Raw genomic sequence first — 10,816 nt, forward strand, 5'->3', positions numbered from 1 at the left:
AGCTCAAGCTGTCCCCCTGGGTAGAGTGCTGTGGCATCACAGCTCATAGCAACCTCTAACTCCTGGGCTCAAGTGAGTCTCCTGCCTCTGCCTCCCAAGTAGCTGGGACTACAGGCGCCCACCACAACACCCAGCTTTTTTTGGTTGCAGTTTGGCTGGGGCCAGGCTTGAACTCGCCATCCTCCGTAAATGGAGCCAGTGCCCTACTCACTGAGTCATATGCACTGCCCGGGATCCCTTTTCTAAATAGTTGGGCACTGTGGCGGGTGCCTATAGTCCCAGCTACTCTGGAGGCCAGGGCAAGAGGTTGCTGTGAGCTATGACACCATTGCACTCTACCAATACTCTATCTCAAAAAGAAAGAAAAAACAAACACTAACTCCCCACCCCTACCCAGCCCCTGGCACCACCATTCTACTTTCTGTATCTGTGAATGTGACAAATCTAGGGACCTCCTATGAGTGGAGTCACACAGGATTTGTCCTTTCATATCTTGCTTCTCTCACTGAACATGGGGTCTTCAAGATTGATACACATGTCCGCCATGTCAGAGTCTCCTTCTTTTTTTATAGCTAAATTATATTCTGCTGTATATAATTGTGTTTAAGAACATGGTGTTTATCCATTAACAGACACTTGTGGGCGGCACCTGTGGCTCAGTGGGTAGGTCGCCGGCCCCATAAATCGAGGGAGTTGGGTTCAAACCTGCCTGGCCAAACTACAAACAAAAAAATAGCCAGGCGTTGTGGCGGGCGCCTGTAGTCCCAGCTACTCGGGAGGCTGAGGCAAGAAAATCACTTAAGCCCAAGAGTTGGAAGTTGCTGTGAGCTGTGACAGCACAGTTCTCTACAGAGGGCGATAAAGTGAGGCTGTCTCTTTAAAAAAAAAAAGAAAGGCACTTGTGTTTCCACCTTTTTGCTGTTGGGAACCCCGACACTGTGAACGGGCATGTAAGCATCTGTACCACTCAGCGGTTCTTAAATATTTTAACAGCTTATTTGTGGTCGTCCACACTGGGCTGTGGCGTGTGTCATCCTGGACCTCTGAGGCAGATTCCAGTCTCCAGGACTGGGGGCTGGGAATGCCCGGCTCTGCAGCTCCATCTCGTGGCTATGTCCTCAGATGGCGCCTATTCTAGGCTGAAGTCTACCCCCAAGATCAGCAAACTCCAGTCCCCTGGCCAAACATAACCCCCTGCCAGATTCTGCAAAAAGTTAATGCTGGCACCCAGCCATGGACACTCAATTACCTATTATTATCTATGGCAGCTTTCCCACAGCCATGGCCAGAGAGAGGTAAGTAGCCACAACCAAGTCCCGCCCTTTACAGAAAAAGCTTCCTGCCTTTCAAGACCCAAACCTCAAAAACAGCCGAGCAGCTATGTCCTTTGGAAAACCTGTGTGGATGAGAAGTATGAAATGATCATTGCTCCTGCACTGGATTTTTTTTATTTGTTTTTATTGTTTTATTCATCACCTGAGCACTTAAAAACAGTAATATATATTTTGGACAGTTAGGGTGGAGTTAATTCCATCTGGAAACTTGAAAGGAGCACACAAAGTCTTGTGGGCAGCAAACAAGCTCCTGCCAGCAATCCATGATCTGGGCTCACTGCACCAGAGAACTGTGGGGTAGACCACAGATAGGACTGCCATCTTTGGGGCAAGGAGAGCCTGAGGCTCCCAGGGGTTCTGCCTTTTACCACAGAAGGCAGGTGCTTGCCTCAGGGTGCTGGCAGTGGCATGAGGCAGAAAGAGGAAAGCATGTGATTGATTCAGCTCACTCTCTAGCACTTGTACCAGGGGACTGATGAGAGTTGTTTTATTTTTCTATTTTTTTGAGACAGTCTTATTCTGTTGCCCTAGGGTAGAGGGCAACAGCAACTTCAAACTCTTGGGCTCCAGCGATTCTCTTGCCTAAGACTCCCAAGTAGCTGGGACTACAGGTGCCTGCCACAATGCCTGGCTAAAGTGTTGTTTTAATTATGCAAAATACACATAATAAATCTGTCATTTAGGGAATACAATGCAGTGGCCATCACCACTGTTGTATCCATCACTTTTATTTAGTTTCTGAACATCCTACCAACCTCAAAAGCAAGCCCCAGCTTGGTACCCATAGCTCAGTAGTTAGGGTACCAGCCACATGCACCAGGGCTGGTGGGTTCAAACACGGCCAAGCCTGCTAAAACAATAACAATAACAACAAAAATAGCCTGTAGTCCCAGCTACTTGAGAGGCTGAGGCAAGAGAATCAATTACGCCCAGGAGTTTGAGGTTGCTGTGAAGTGTGATGCCATGGTACTCTACCCAGGGCAACATAGTGAGACTGTCTAAAAAAAAAAAAAAAAAAAAAATTAAAAACAAAGCCCCTAGGCAGCACCTGTGGCTCAAAGGAGTAAGGCACTTGTCCCATATGCCAGAGGTAGGTTCTAATCCAGCCCTGGCCAAAATCTGTAAAGAAAAAAAAAAAAAAAAGCCCACATCCCATCAACCCTCCCTACCCTCTCCCCAACCCCTGGTGACCAGGAATCCCCTGGTGACCATGGATTGCTGGCAGGAGCTTGTCATCTCTGGATCTGCCTGTTCTGGACATTTTATAGAAAAGGAATCTCACACTGAGTTCTTCAATGTATGGCCTCTCTCACTAAGCATGATGTCCTGAAGGTCTCCAGTGTGTGGATGAGCCACCATCAGGTTTATCCATTTATTACAATGAGGTATACTTCCCATGTTTCTACCTATAGCAGCTTTTATGAATCATGAAGATATGAACATTCACATACAATTTGTGTGTGGATACATGTTTTCCTGTTACCGTTCATGTGCTAAAACCACTAAACTGCACACTTTTAAAAAGTGAATTTAGGGCTCGGTGCTCATAGCTCAGCGAGTAGGGCACTGGCCACATACACCAAGGCTGGCAGGTTGGAGCCCAACCTGGGCTTGCTAAATAATGACAACTGCTGGGCGGTGCCTGTGGCTCAAAGGAGTAGGGCATCAGCCCCATATACCAGAGGTGGTGGGTTCAAACCTGGCCCTGGCCAAAAAAAAAAAAAAGAAAAAAAATGACAACTCCAACCAAAAAACAGCCGGGCGTTGGTGGACGCCTATAGTCCCAGCTACTTGGGAGGCTAAGGCAAGAGAATCACTTAAGCCCAGAAGTGTGAGCTTGCTGTAAGCTGTGACGCCATAGCATTCTACAGAGGGCAACATAGACTGTCTCAGAAAAAAAAAAAAAAAAGTGAATTTAGGGCTGGATGCAGTGGCTCACACCTGTAATCCAAGCATTCTGGGAGGCCAAGGTGGGTGGATTACTTGAGCTCACAAGTTTGAAGACCAAACTGAGCAAGACTGAAAACAGAAAAACTGAGGCAAGAGTTGGAGGGTACTGTGAGCTGTTGCCACAGCACTCTTACCTCAGGCAATAGCTTCTAAATAAATAAAAAATAAAAAGAGCAACTTGTCTGAACACAGTAGCTCACTCTTATAATCCCAATGCTCCAGGAGGCTGAGGTTGGAGGATCAGTTCAGGTCAGGGATTCAAGCATATTCTGAACAACAAAGCAACACCCCATTCTACAAACAATAGAAAAATTAGCTGGGTGTGGTAGCACCTATAGTCCCAGCTACTCTAAAGGCTAAGGTGGGAGGATCACTTGAGCCCAAGAGTAGAAGGATGCAGTGAGCTATGATGATGCCACTGCACTCCAGCTTGGGCAACAAGGCAAGACTCTATCTCCAAAAAAAAAAAAAAAAAGAAAGAAAGAAAAGAAAAGAAAGAAAAACTTGCCCCTCAGTTTTTAGAAGGCAACAAAGGGTCACCAGCTCTGGAGAAGGAACATGTGAGAAGGGCCCCTCTTTGGAACTGCATTTCAGACCCAGGGCTAAGCTAGACTGTGTCCCCTACTGAGGGCCACCTTCAAGCAGGATCCCCAAGCAGTGTGGGGGCAGGGGTGTCCAACATCTGACATCATAGCATCTCAGAAGGTAAAGAGGACATGAAATTCCTCTGACCCAATTCTGCCTACCTGGACGCTCCTATCTCATTGCAAAAAGATTCAGACAGTCTGTGAGGATACTCTGAGGGTCTGAGAGACCTGCCCCCACAAGTCTACTTTCTTCTTCCAGAAGAGAAGAGAGGCTGGCAACGGACCGCAAGAAAACAAACACAAAAGCCAGCCAGGTGCAGTGGCTCACACCTGTAATTTCAGTACTTGGGAGGCCAAGGTGAGTGGATTGCCTGTGCTCACAGGTGAGAGACCTTGTCTTTAAAAATAGCCAGGTGTGGTGGTGGGGACCTGTAGCCTCAGCTACTTGGGAAGCTGAAACAAGAAAATCTAAGCCCAGGAATTTGAGGTTGCTGTAAGCTATGATGCCACAGCACTCCACTGAGAGTGACAAAGTGAGACTGTCTCAAAAAAAAAAGATAAAAAAGAGAAATACAAAAGCCTCAGAAAGGCATGCCACTGGATGGCCAAGTGCTGGATGTCTCCTGCCAAGGCCTGAACCACAGAGAACATGTAGATGTCAGAGAAGTTGATATTTTATTTTTCTTGGCTTGTAACGGAGCATTCTTGCATAGGAGTGCACAGGCATCACAATGGAGCTCAAGAGGGGTATGCAGCATATGCCACCACGCCCTGGGGTACAGGCGTCACCAGAGGCCTAGGCATGGGAGAGGCTGAAGACCCCTCTGCCAACCCCATACCAGGTCCCAAGGGCCCTGCCTCACATCGCAGGTTCCTGGTGGCCTGACCTCTGGCCAGCAGGCAGCATGCTGGGGGCTATCCCCGCCTGCCCAGTCCCCCTTGCTCCCACTTCACCCGTCCCAAGGACTCCTCCTATGCCCAAGGGCAGCACATAACAGTGCCCAGCAGTGCTGTTTCCCTGATCTCCTCTGCAGCCCACAGGGCCAAAGCAGCACTTGAACAGTTGCTGTGGCCACCATGACCTCTATGTCTGATAGTCCCAGCCCTCACAGAGTACCTGGGGCCATGCTGCCCTGGAAGACCCCACCATCAGCGATGCCGCAAGACAGAGGGGATGGGCTGGGAGTGAGGGGTTGGCTCAGGCCCCTGCCCCTCCTGGGGACAGAGCTCTAAGACTAAGAGCTGGGCCTGAAGTTCAGGTCCAGCCCTAGGCTCTTCCCACCTCAGCCCCTAGGCTGGGGTTGGCAAGGGCTAAAACAGGGATGATGGGAGAACCAAGGCCCCTAGGGAGGCATCCCCAGCTCAGACCGGAGCACTGGCTGGCACGAGGGCTGCAAAATACCTAGCGGAGGCCACACTCCATGGCCTGCAGCTTCTCCTGGTCCAGGGCTCGCACCAGGTCCTGCACAAACCGCACCTCAGATGCAACCTGCTTGGCCAGTGCCTCATAACGGTTCTCCAGGCGGCTAAAGCGGCGCTTGAGTCCGCTGGTCCCCAGCAGGGCACCCCGGGCCTCCTCCTGGGCCTGCCGCTTAAGTGCCTCAGTCTTGTGTAGTTCCTGCCGCAGCCGCCGCAGATCTTGACCCAGGCTGTCGCTCTCCTCACGGTACCAAGCCTCCTTCTCCTCGTAGATGGCAGCCAGCGCCTCCACATCCTCATGGCACAGCCGCCGGCTATGCTCTAGCTCACGCAGGCCCTCCTCAGCTGCTGCCACCTCCTCCAGCACCTTAGAGAAGCGCTCAAAGTTGACATATGAGTTGTTGGGTGGCATGCTAGAGTGCGACTTGATGGTGTACTCCTTCAGACGCGTGGTCTTCAGGCGCCGCCGCTCGGGCTTCTGGCCTGTGTCCTCACTGCGCACATTCCGCCTCCGGATTGCCTACAGGGAGGCACGAAGGGAAACTGCAGGGGTCCCAGTCACAGCTACCTGGACCACATCCACCATCCCACCTGCTCATATCCAGGAATCAAATTTTATCAGCACCAGGTGCATCCCTGCAGCTTTCTTCAACCACAGAGCCATGTCACTGACAAGACAACTGTTCAAGTATTGCTCTGGCCCCAACCCGCAGAACCACATGCATTTAACCCTGGGCCCTCCAGAGAAAAGGGCTGCTGGACCCTGGCCCAGAGTTCCTGAGTCAGCCCTCCTGGACACAGAGTTGGGCTGATGACTCCCAGGGTCTCAGCAGGACAGTAGCAGCCCCAAGGCAGTTACCCAGGCTCCAACACCACCTCTCAGTGTGAGAACTACCCACTGCCTAAGCCCACTTTCTGGAGACCCTCACCAGACACTGGGGCTTATCACACCTATACCCCTTCAGTGCAGGGAGACCACCAGGACCCCACAGAGAAGGCTGAGGCAGCCAGCCCCCACAACAGCCCCACCCCCTCACCTTGATCCAGGAGTGCTCCAGGCTCTGGGCGATGGTCATTCTCCTCCTGGAAGACACCCCCACCCTGCCCTGGTTATGATATGCAGGCCACCTACACAGTCTTTCTCCTAGTGCAGGGCAAAGGCTGGACAGCAAACAGGGCCAGAGAGTCCAGCCTCTCCCACTGCAACAATGCAGCCAGATGGGCCCTCCCAGACTCCCAGCCCCTAAGGTTACCCTCCAGCCTCTATTCAGCCAACCACGGGGTGCTGCAAGGTTTTCAGGAAAGTTTGCCAACAGATTTGAGACCTGGGGCTAGGGTTACAAACTCAGCTGTCCACAGAAGGGGCCAGATGGCCAGGGAAAACTGACACAGAAGGGAGAACCTATACACAAGGGAGGGCTCAGTGTTGCCAAGATTCTCCACTTTTCTAGAAAAAAAATAGTCACCTAGAATTTTATACAAAACCCATTTTACCAGCCAGCAATAAATTTTCCTTAAAAAAAAATGACATGGGCAGCTGGATAGTGGCTCATGCCTGTAATCCTAGCACACTGTGAGGGTGAGGCAGGTGGATCACCTGAGCTCAGGATTTCAAGACCAGCCTGACCAAGAGTGAGATCCCGTCTTTAAAACCTAGCCAGGTGTTGTGGGAGGCGCCTATAGTCCCAGCTACTTAGGAGGCTGAGATAGAGGATTGCTTCAGCCCAAGAGTTTGAGGTTGCTGTGAGCTATGACACCACAGCATTCTACCCAAGACAACAGAATAAGACTCTGTCTCAAATACATATATATATATATCTCGCAAGGAGGTCGAACAAGGTGGCTCACACCTATAACCCCAGCATTTTGGGAAGCCCAAAGCAGGAGGATCACTTAAGGCCAAGAGTTCAAGACCAGCCTGAGCAAAAGAGAGACCCCATTTCTACTAAAAATAGAAAAATTAGCCAGGTGTGGTGGTGAGCACCTGTAGTCTCAGCTGCTTAGGAGGCTGAGGTAGGAGGATCTCATGAGCGCAGGAGTTTGAGGCTGCTGTGAGCTGGGCCAATACCATAGCACTCCAGCCTGTGTAACATGGGCCAAACACTGCCACTGGTTTGTTACCTGCGGCCCAAAGAGAAAGCCAATCCTAGTTCCCGCTACAGGGAGGTGGCATTGGAAGGAGATACTTCTTGAGGCTACCATGAGGGGAAGAAGGCCATAGTCCTGCCACGCGGCCACTCATCTCATGCCCCGTCTTAGATGCCAGAGTCAATCCCACAACCCTTCTGTTATCAGCCTCCACACCCGTACTTGGGGTCTTTGACAAGCAGGCGGCGGATGAAGTCCTTGGCCAGCTCACTGGTGTTGCCAAAGTACTCCTCATCAAAGTCATAATTCACAGCTGAGATGTTGGTGAGTGTCTCCTGCTTGGTCTCACCGAGGAATGGGGACGCACCGCTCAGGCTAGAGGATAGGAAGGGACTCAGTAAGGCCCCTGGGTTCCCCCACAACCTCACCGCCCTCCAGGCTGCCCCAAACTCTGTCCTGCTCTCAATAGGCTATCCACATACCCACCAGCCCCTAGAACCTTCCCCCAGGATAGAGCCAGGGGGAATGTCCCTTCCTCAAACATTCAGGAGGAGGCCATGCTGACAACCAGGAGTCAGGAAAGGGGGGATACACATTCCCAGATTGAGGCTTGCACCTCTCACTTCATATGACAGCATCCTGCCTTCAGAACTCTGGAAGCCCCTGAGACAGCAAGCACACAGAATCATTCATTCTTTCACTCATTCATTCATCCAATATCCACCTCAGCTGGTGAGGGCAGGATAGCCGCCACCAGATACTTACAGAATGTAGGTGATGACACCAATGCTCCTGCGGACAAAGACAGCAGTCAGCCCAGTGGCTACGCTCACATAATGTTACTCCCCCCCACTCTCTAAAAGGCCATAAAGCCCAGAGCCTGGCAAGGTGAAAGGCTGAGGAAGTCAGGCCCAAGGCCAGGCAGGCAGCAGGTCTGTCTCCCTGAGGACATACCATGGTCTGCTCTGCCTCCAGGCTCTACAGAGACTCTGGTCCAGTCCCTTTCTCTACCTGGCTCTGAGTTCTCAGGATCTGACATCCATGCACCTTCCACTACAGCTGCCTATCAAAGTTCAAACCAGCCAGGGGCGGGGACAGAGTAGAGCACACAATAGCCCCACAGATGACCAGATCAGGCCAGACAAGTCCAGCCAGTCCAAGTCCAGCCAGTCCACCCACATAGGGGGACCCTCCACAGGCCTGGTATGGCCTCAGGCAGGCTGAAAAAATCTTTCCAAAATGGATCAACCTTTAAGGCCACAAACGAGCTCTATCAGCTATTTACCAGTTTCATTTTTTTTTTCTTGAGACAGTCTCACTATGTCACCCTTGGTAGAGTGCCCTGGTGTCACAGCTCACAGCAACCTCAAATTCTTGGGCTTAAGCGATTCTCTTGCCTCTGCCTCCCAAGTACTTGTGACTACAGGCACCCGCCACAACACCTGGCTTTGTTTTGGCTGTTATTGCAGCTGTCATTGTTGTTTTAGCTGGCCTGGACCGGGTTTGAACCCACCAGCCTCAGTGTATGTGGCTGGCACCTACCCACTGTGCTATGCACCTCCCACCAGTTTCATTTTTTAACAGCCCTTTAAGTGAAAACCACTCTCAGCCCACAGGCCAATCAGGCCAGGAGCTAGCCCAGCCCATTCTAAGGCCCTCACAGCACCAGGGGCCCATGGATGGCTCCATCCTATCTCAGATCCAGGCTCCACACTCACCACATGTCTGCCTCCAGACCCAGTGGCTCATAGTTGACAATCTCAGGGGCTGTGGGATAAGGAGACAGAAGGTCAGGTGCTGAGAACACACTGGCCAGCTAAGAGGACCACAGCTTCACCTCAAGAGTCTCAGGATGCAGACTTTGGGTCAAGGCTTTAGTGGCTACCTCTGCACTTGGGAGTGAGCAATATGGCAGGGCTGGCCAGCAGCAGCACCTGCAGGAACCCTGAGATCCCCAGTGCCAGGCCAGTGCCAAGCCCAGGAGGGAGAACCCAGGAGCTATAAACCAGCGTCCAGGGACCAGGCATGACTCATCCCATACTCAACAGGACTCTTCAGACAGCCCCCACCCCCACCTGGGCCCCAGATGTACCCTACCAGGCCTTACCCACGAACTCCGGGGTGCCAAAGATGTTCTTGAACTCATTTCCTGCCTCAATCTTATGGGCAATGCCAAAGTCAATGAGCTTGATCCGAGGGTTGGGCACATTCTTATCCAGGAGCATAATGTTTTCTGGCTGGAGTGGGAGAGGCCTCAGTGACTGCTGCCAACCCAGCACCTGGCCTGTACCTCTGGGGACAGCCCCAAACCTTTCCTGGGAACCTCAGCCTTTGGGTCCCAGGCCAGGCAGTGACAAGGTCAAGGATGTGCAACCTGTGCCACTGAGATTTAAGCCCTCACTCTGGTCTTCATCCTCTGCATTAGGCAGGCTCAGGTAGCCAGACTGGGGCTTACCTTGAGGTCAAAGTGGGCAATGCGCTTGGAATGCAGGTAGTGGACGCCATCCAGGATCTGCTTGAGGAACTGGGTGGCCTCATCCTCTGTCAGTGATTCCTTCTCTGCCAAGAAGTCAAAGAGCTCCCCGCCTGACACCAGCTCCAGGATGAGCACCACATCAGTCTTATTCTCAAAGATGTCATGCAAGGTGATGATGTTGGGGTGCTGGATCTCCCGCAGGATGTTCACCTCCCTCTCAATCTCCTCCCGGCTCACCCCTCGCCGGCTGGAAGATAGGCGGCGCTTCTTGATGAACTTGGCTGCATACTCCTTGCCTGTGCCCTTCTGTCGACATTTCCGCACAATTGCAAACTGGCCACTATAGGGAGAAGAGGGATGAGGTGAGTACAAAGTGGGGGGAGAATTCCTGGACATCTCTCCCCTTCTCCTCTGGGTGCAACCCTGCCTGCGGACCTCAAGGACAGGAGTCCATAGCTGGGGGTGGGTGGGGGTTTCACCTAGAGAAAAACACCCCAGTGCCTGGCTAACAGACGTTCCCACCCTGGGTACCTGGCAGGTATATGGACAGGTGAGCACAGAGTGACATACTAGACACCAGCATTGGGGCATTTCTGGACAGTCTAAGGTCAGAAAGCACCCAATGCATAGTGTATATAGAGGGAACTGGAAAGAATTATGTTCAATCAAGTGGAATTTTATCCAGTCTCGAAAAAAAATGGGGCCACCTCTTCATGTGCAGACTAGAAAATGTACTCCCAAGGACTTGCTAAGTGGCACAGAAGATGTAGGCTTTTTATATAAAAAAAGTCTGGGCTCGGCGCCTGTGGCTCAAGTGGCTAAGGCACCAGCCACATACACCTAAGGTGGCGGGTTCAAATCCAGCCTGGGCCCGCCAAACAGCAATGACAGCTGCAACCAAAAAATAGCCAGGCGTTGTGGCGGGCGCCTGTGGTCCCAGCTACTTGGGAGGCGGAGGCAGG

The 10,816-nt window shown here is 51.8% G+C and overlaps 1 protein-coding gene across 3 annotated transcripts in view; it reads right to left on the reverse strand.

The window, feature by feature from the left end:
• Positions 1 to 4,529: 4,529 nt before the first annotated feature.
• Positions 4,530 to 10,816, reverse strand: part of DAPK3 (death associated protein kinase 3) — a 13,842-nt gene continuing 7,555 nt past the window's right edge. For all 3 annotated transcript variants that reach the window (XM_012804481.2, XM_012804479.2, XM_012804480.2), the window contains 7 exons: positions 9,834 to 10,194; positions 9,486 to 9,615; positions 9,097 to 9,145; positions 8,144 to 8,170; positions 7,601 to 7,753; positions 6,328 to 6,373; positions 4,530 to 5,810 (listed from right to left, as the gene is read on the reverse strand). In XM_012804481.2, coding sequence (XP_012659935.1) covers positions 5,274 to 5,810; positions 6,328 to 6,373; positions 7,601 to 7,753; positions 8,144 to 8,170; positions 9,097 to 9,145; positions 9,486 to 9,615; positions 9,834 to 10,194 — 1,303 coding nt within the window. In that variant the 3' untranslated portion in view covers positions 4,530 to 5,273. The remainder of the gene's footprint in view (positions 5,811 to 6,327; positions 6,374 to 7,600; positions 7,754 to 8,143; positions 8,171 to 9,096; positions 9,146 to 9,485; positions 9,616 to 9,833; positions 10,195 to 10,816) is intronic.

This window comes from Otolemur garnettii, unplaced genomic scaffold, assembly GCF_000181295.1.
Source record: "Otolemur garnettii isolate 467f Iridium unplaced genomic scaffold, OtoGar3 scaffold00029, whole genome shotgun sequence".
In the NCBI taxonomy this organism is placed as follows: domain Eukaryota; kingdom Metazoa; phylum Chordata; class Mammalia; order Primates; family Galagidae; genus Otolemur; species Otolemur garnettii.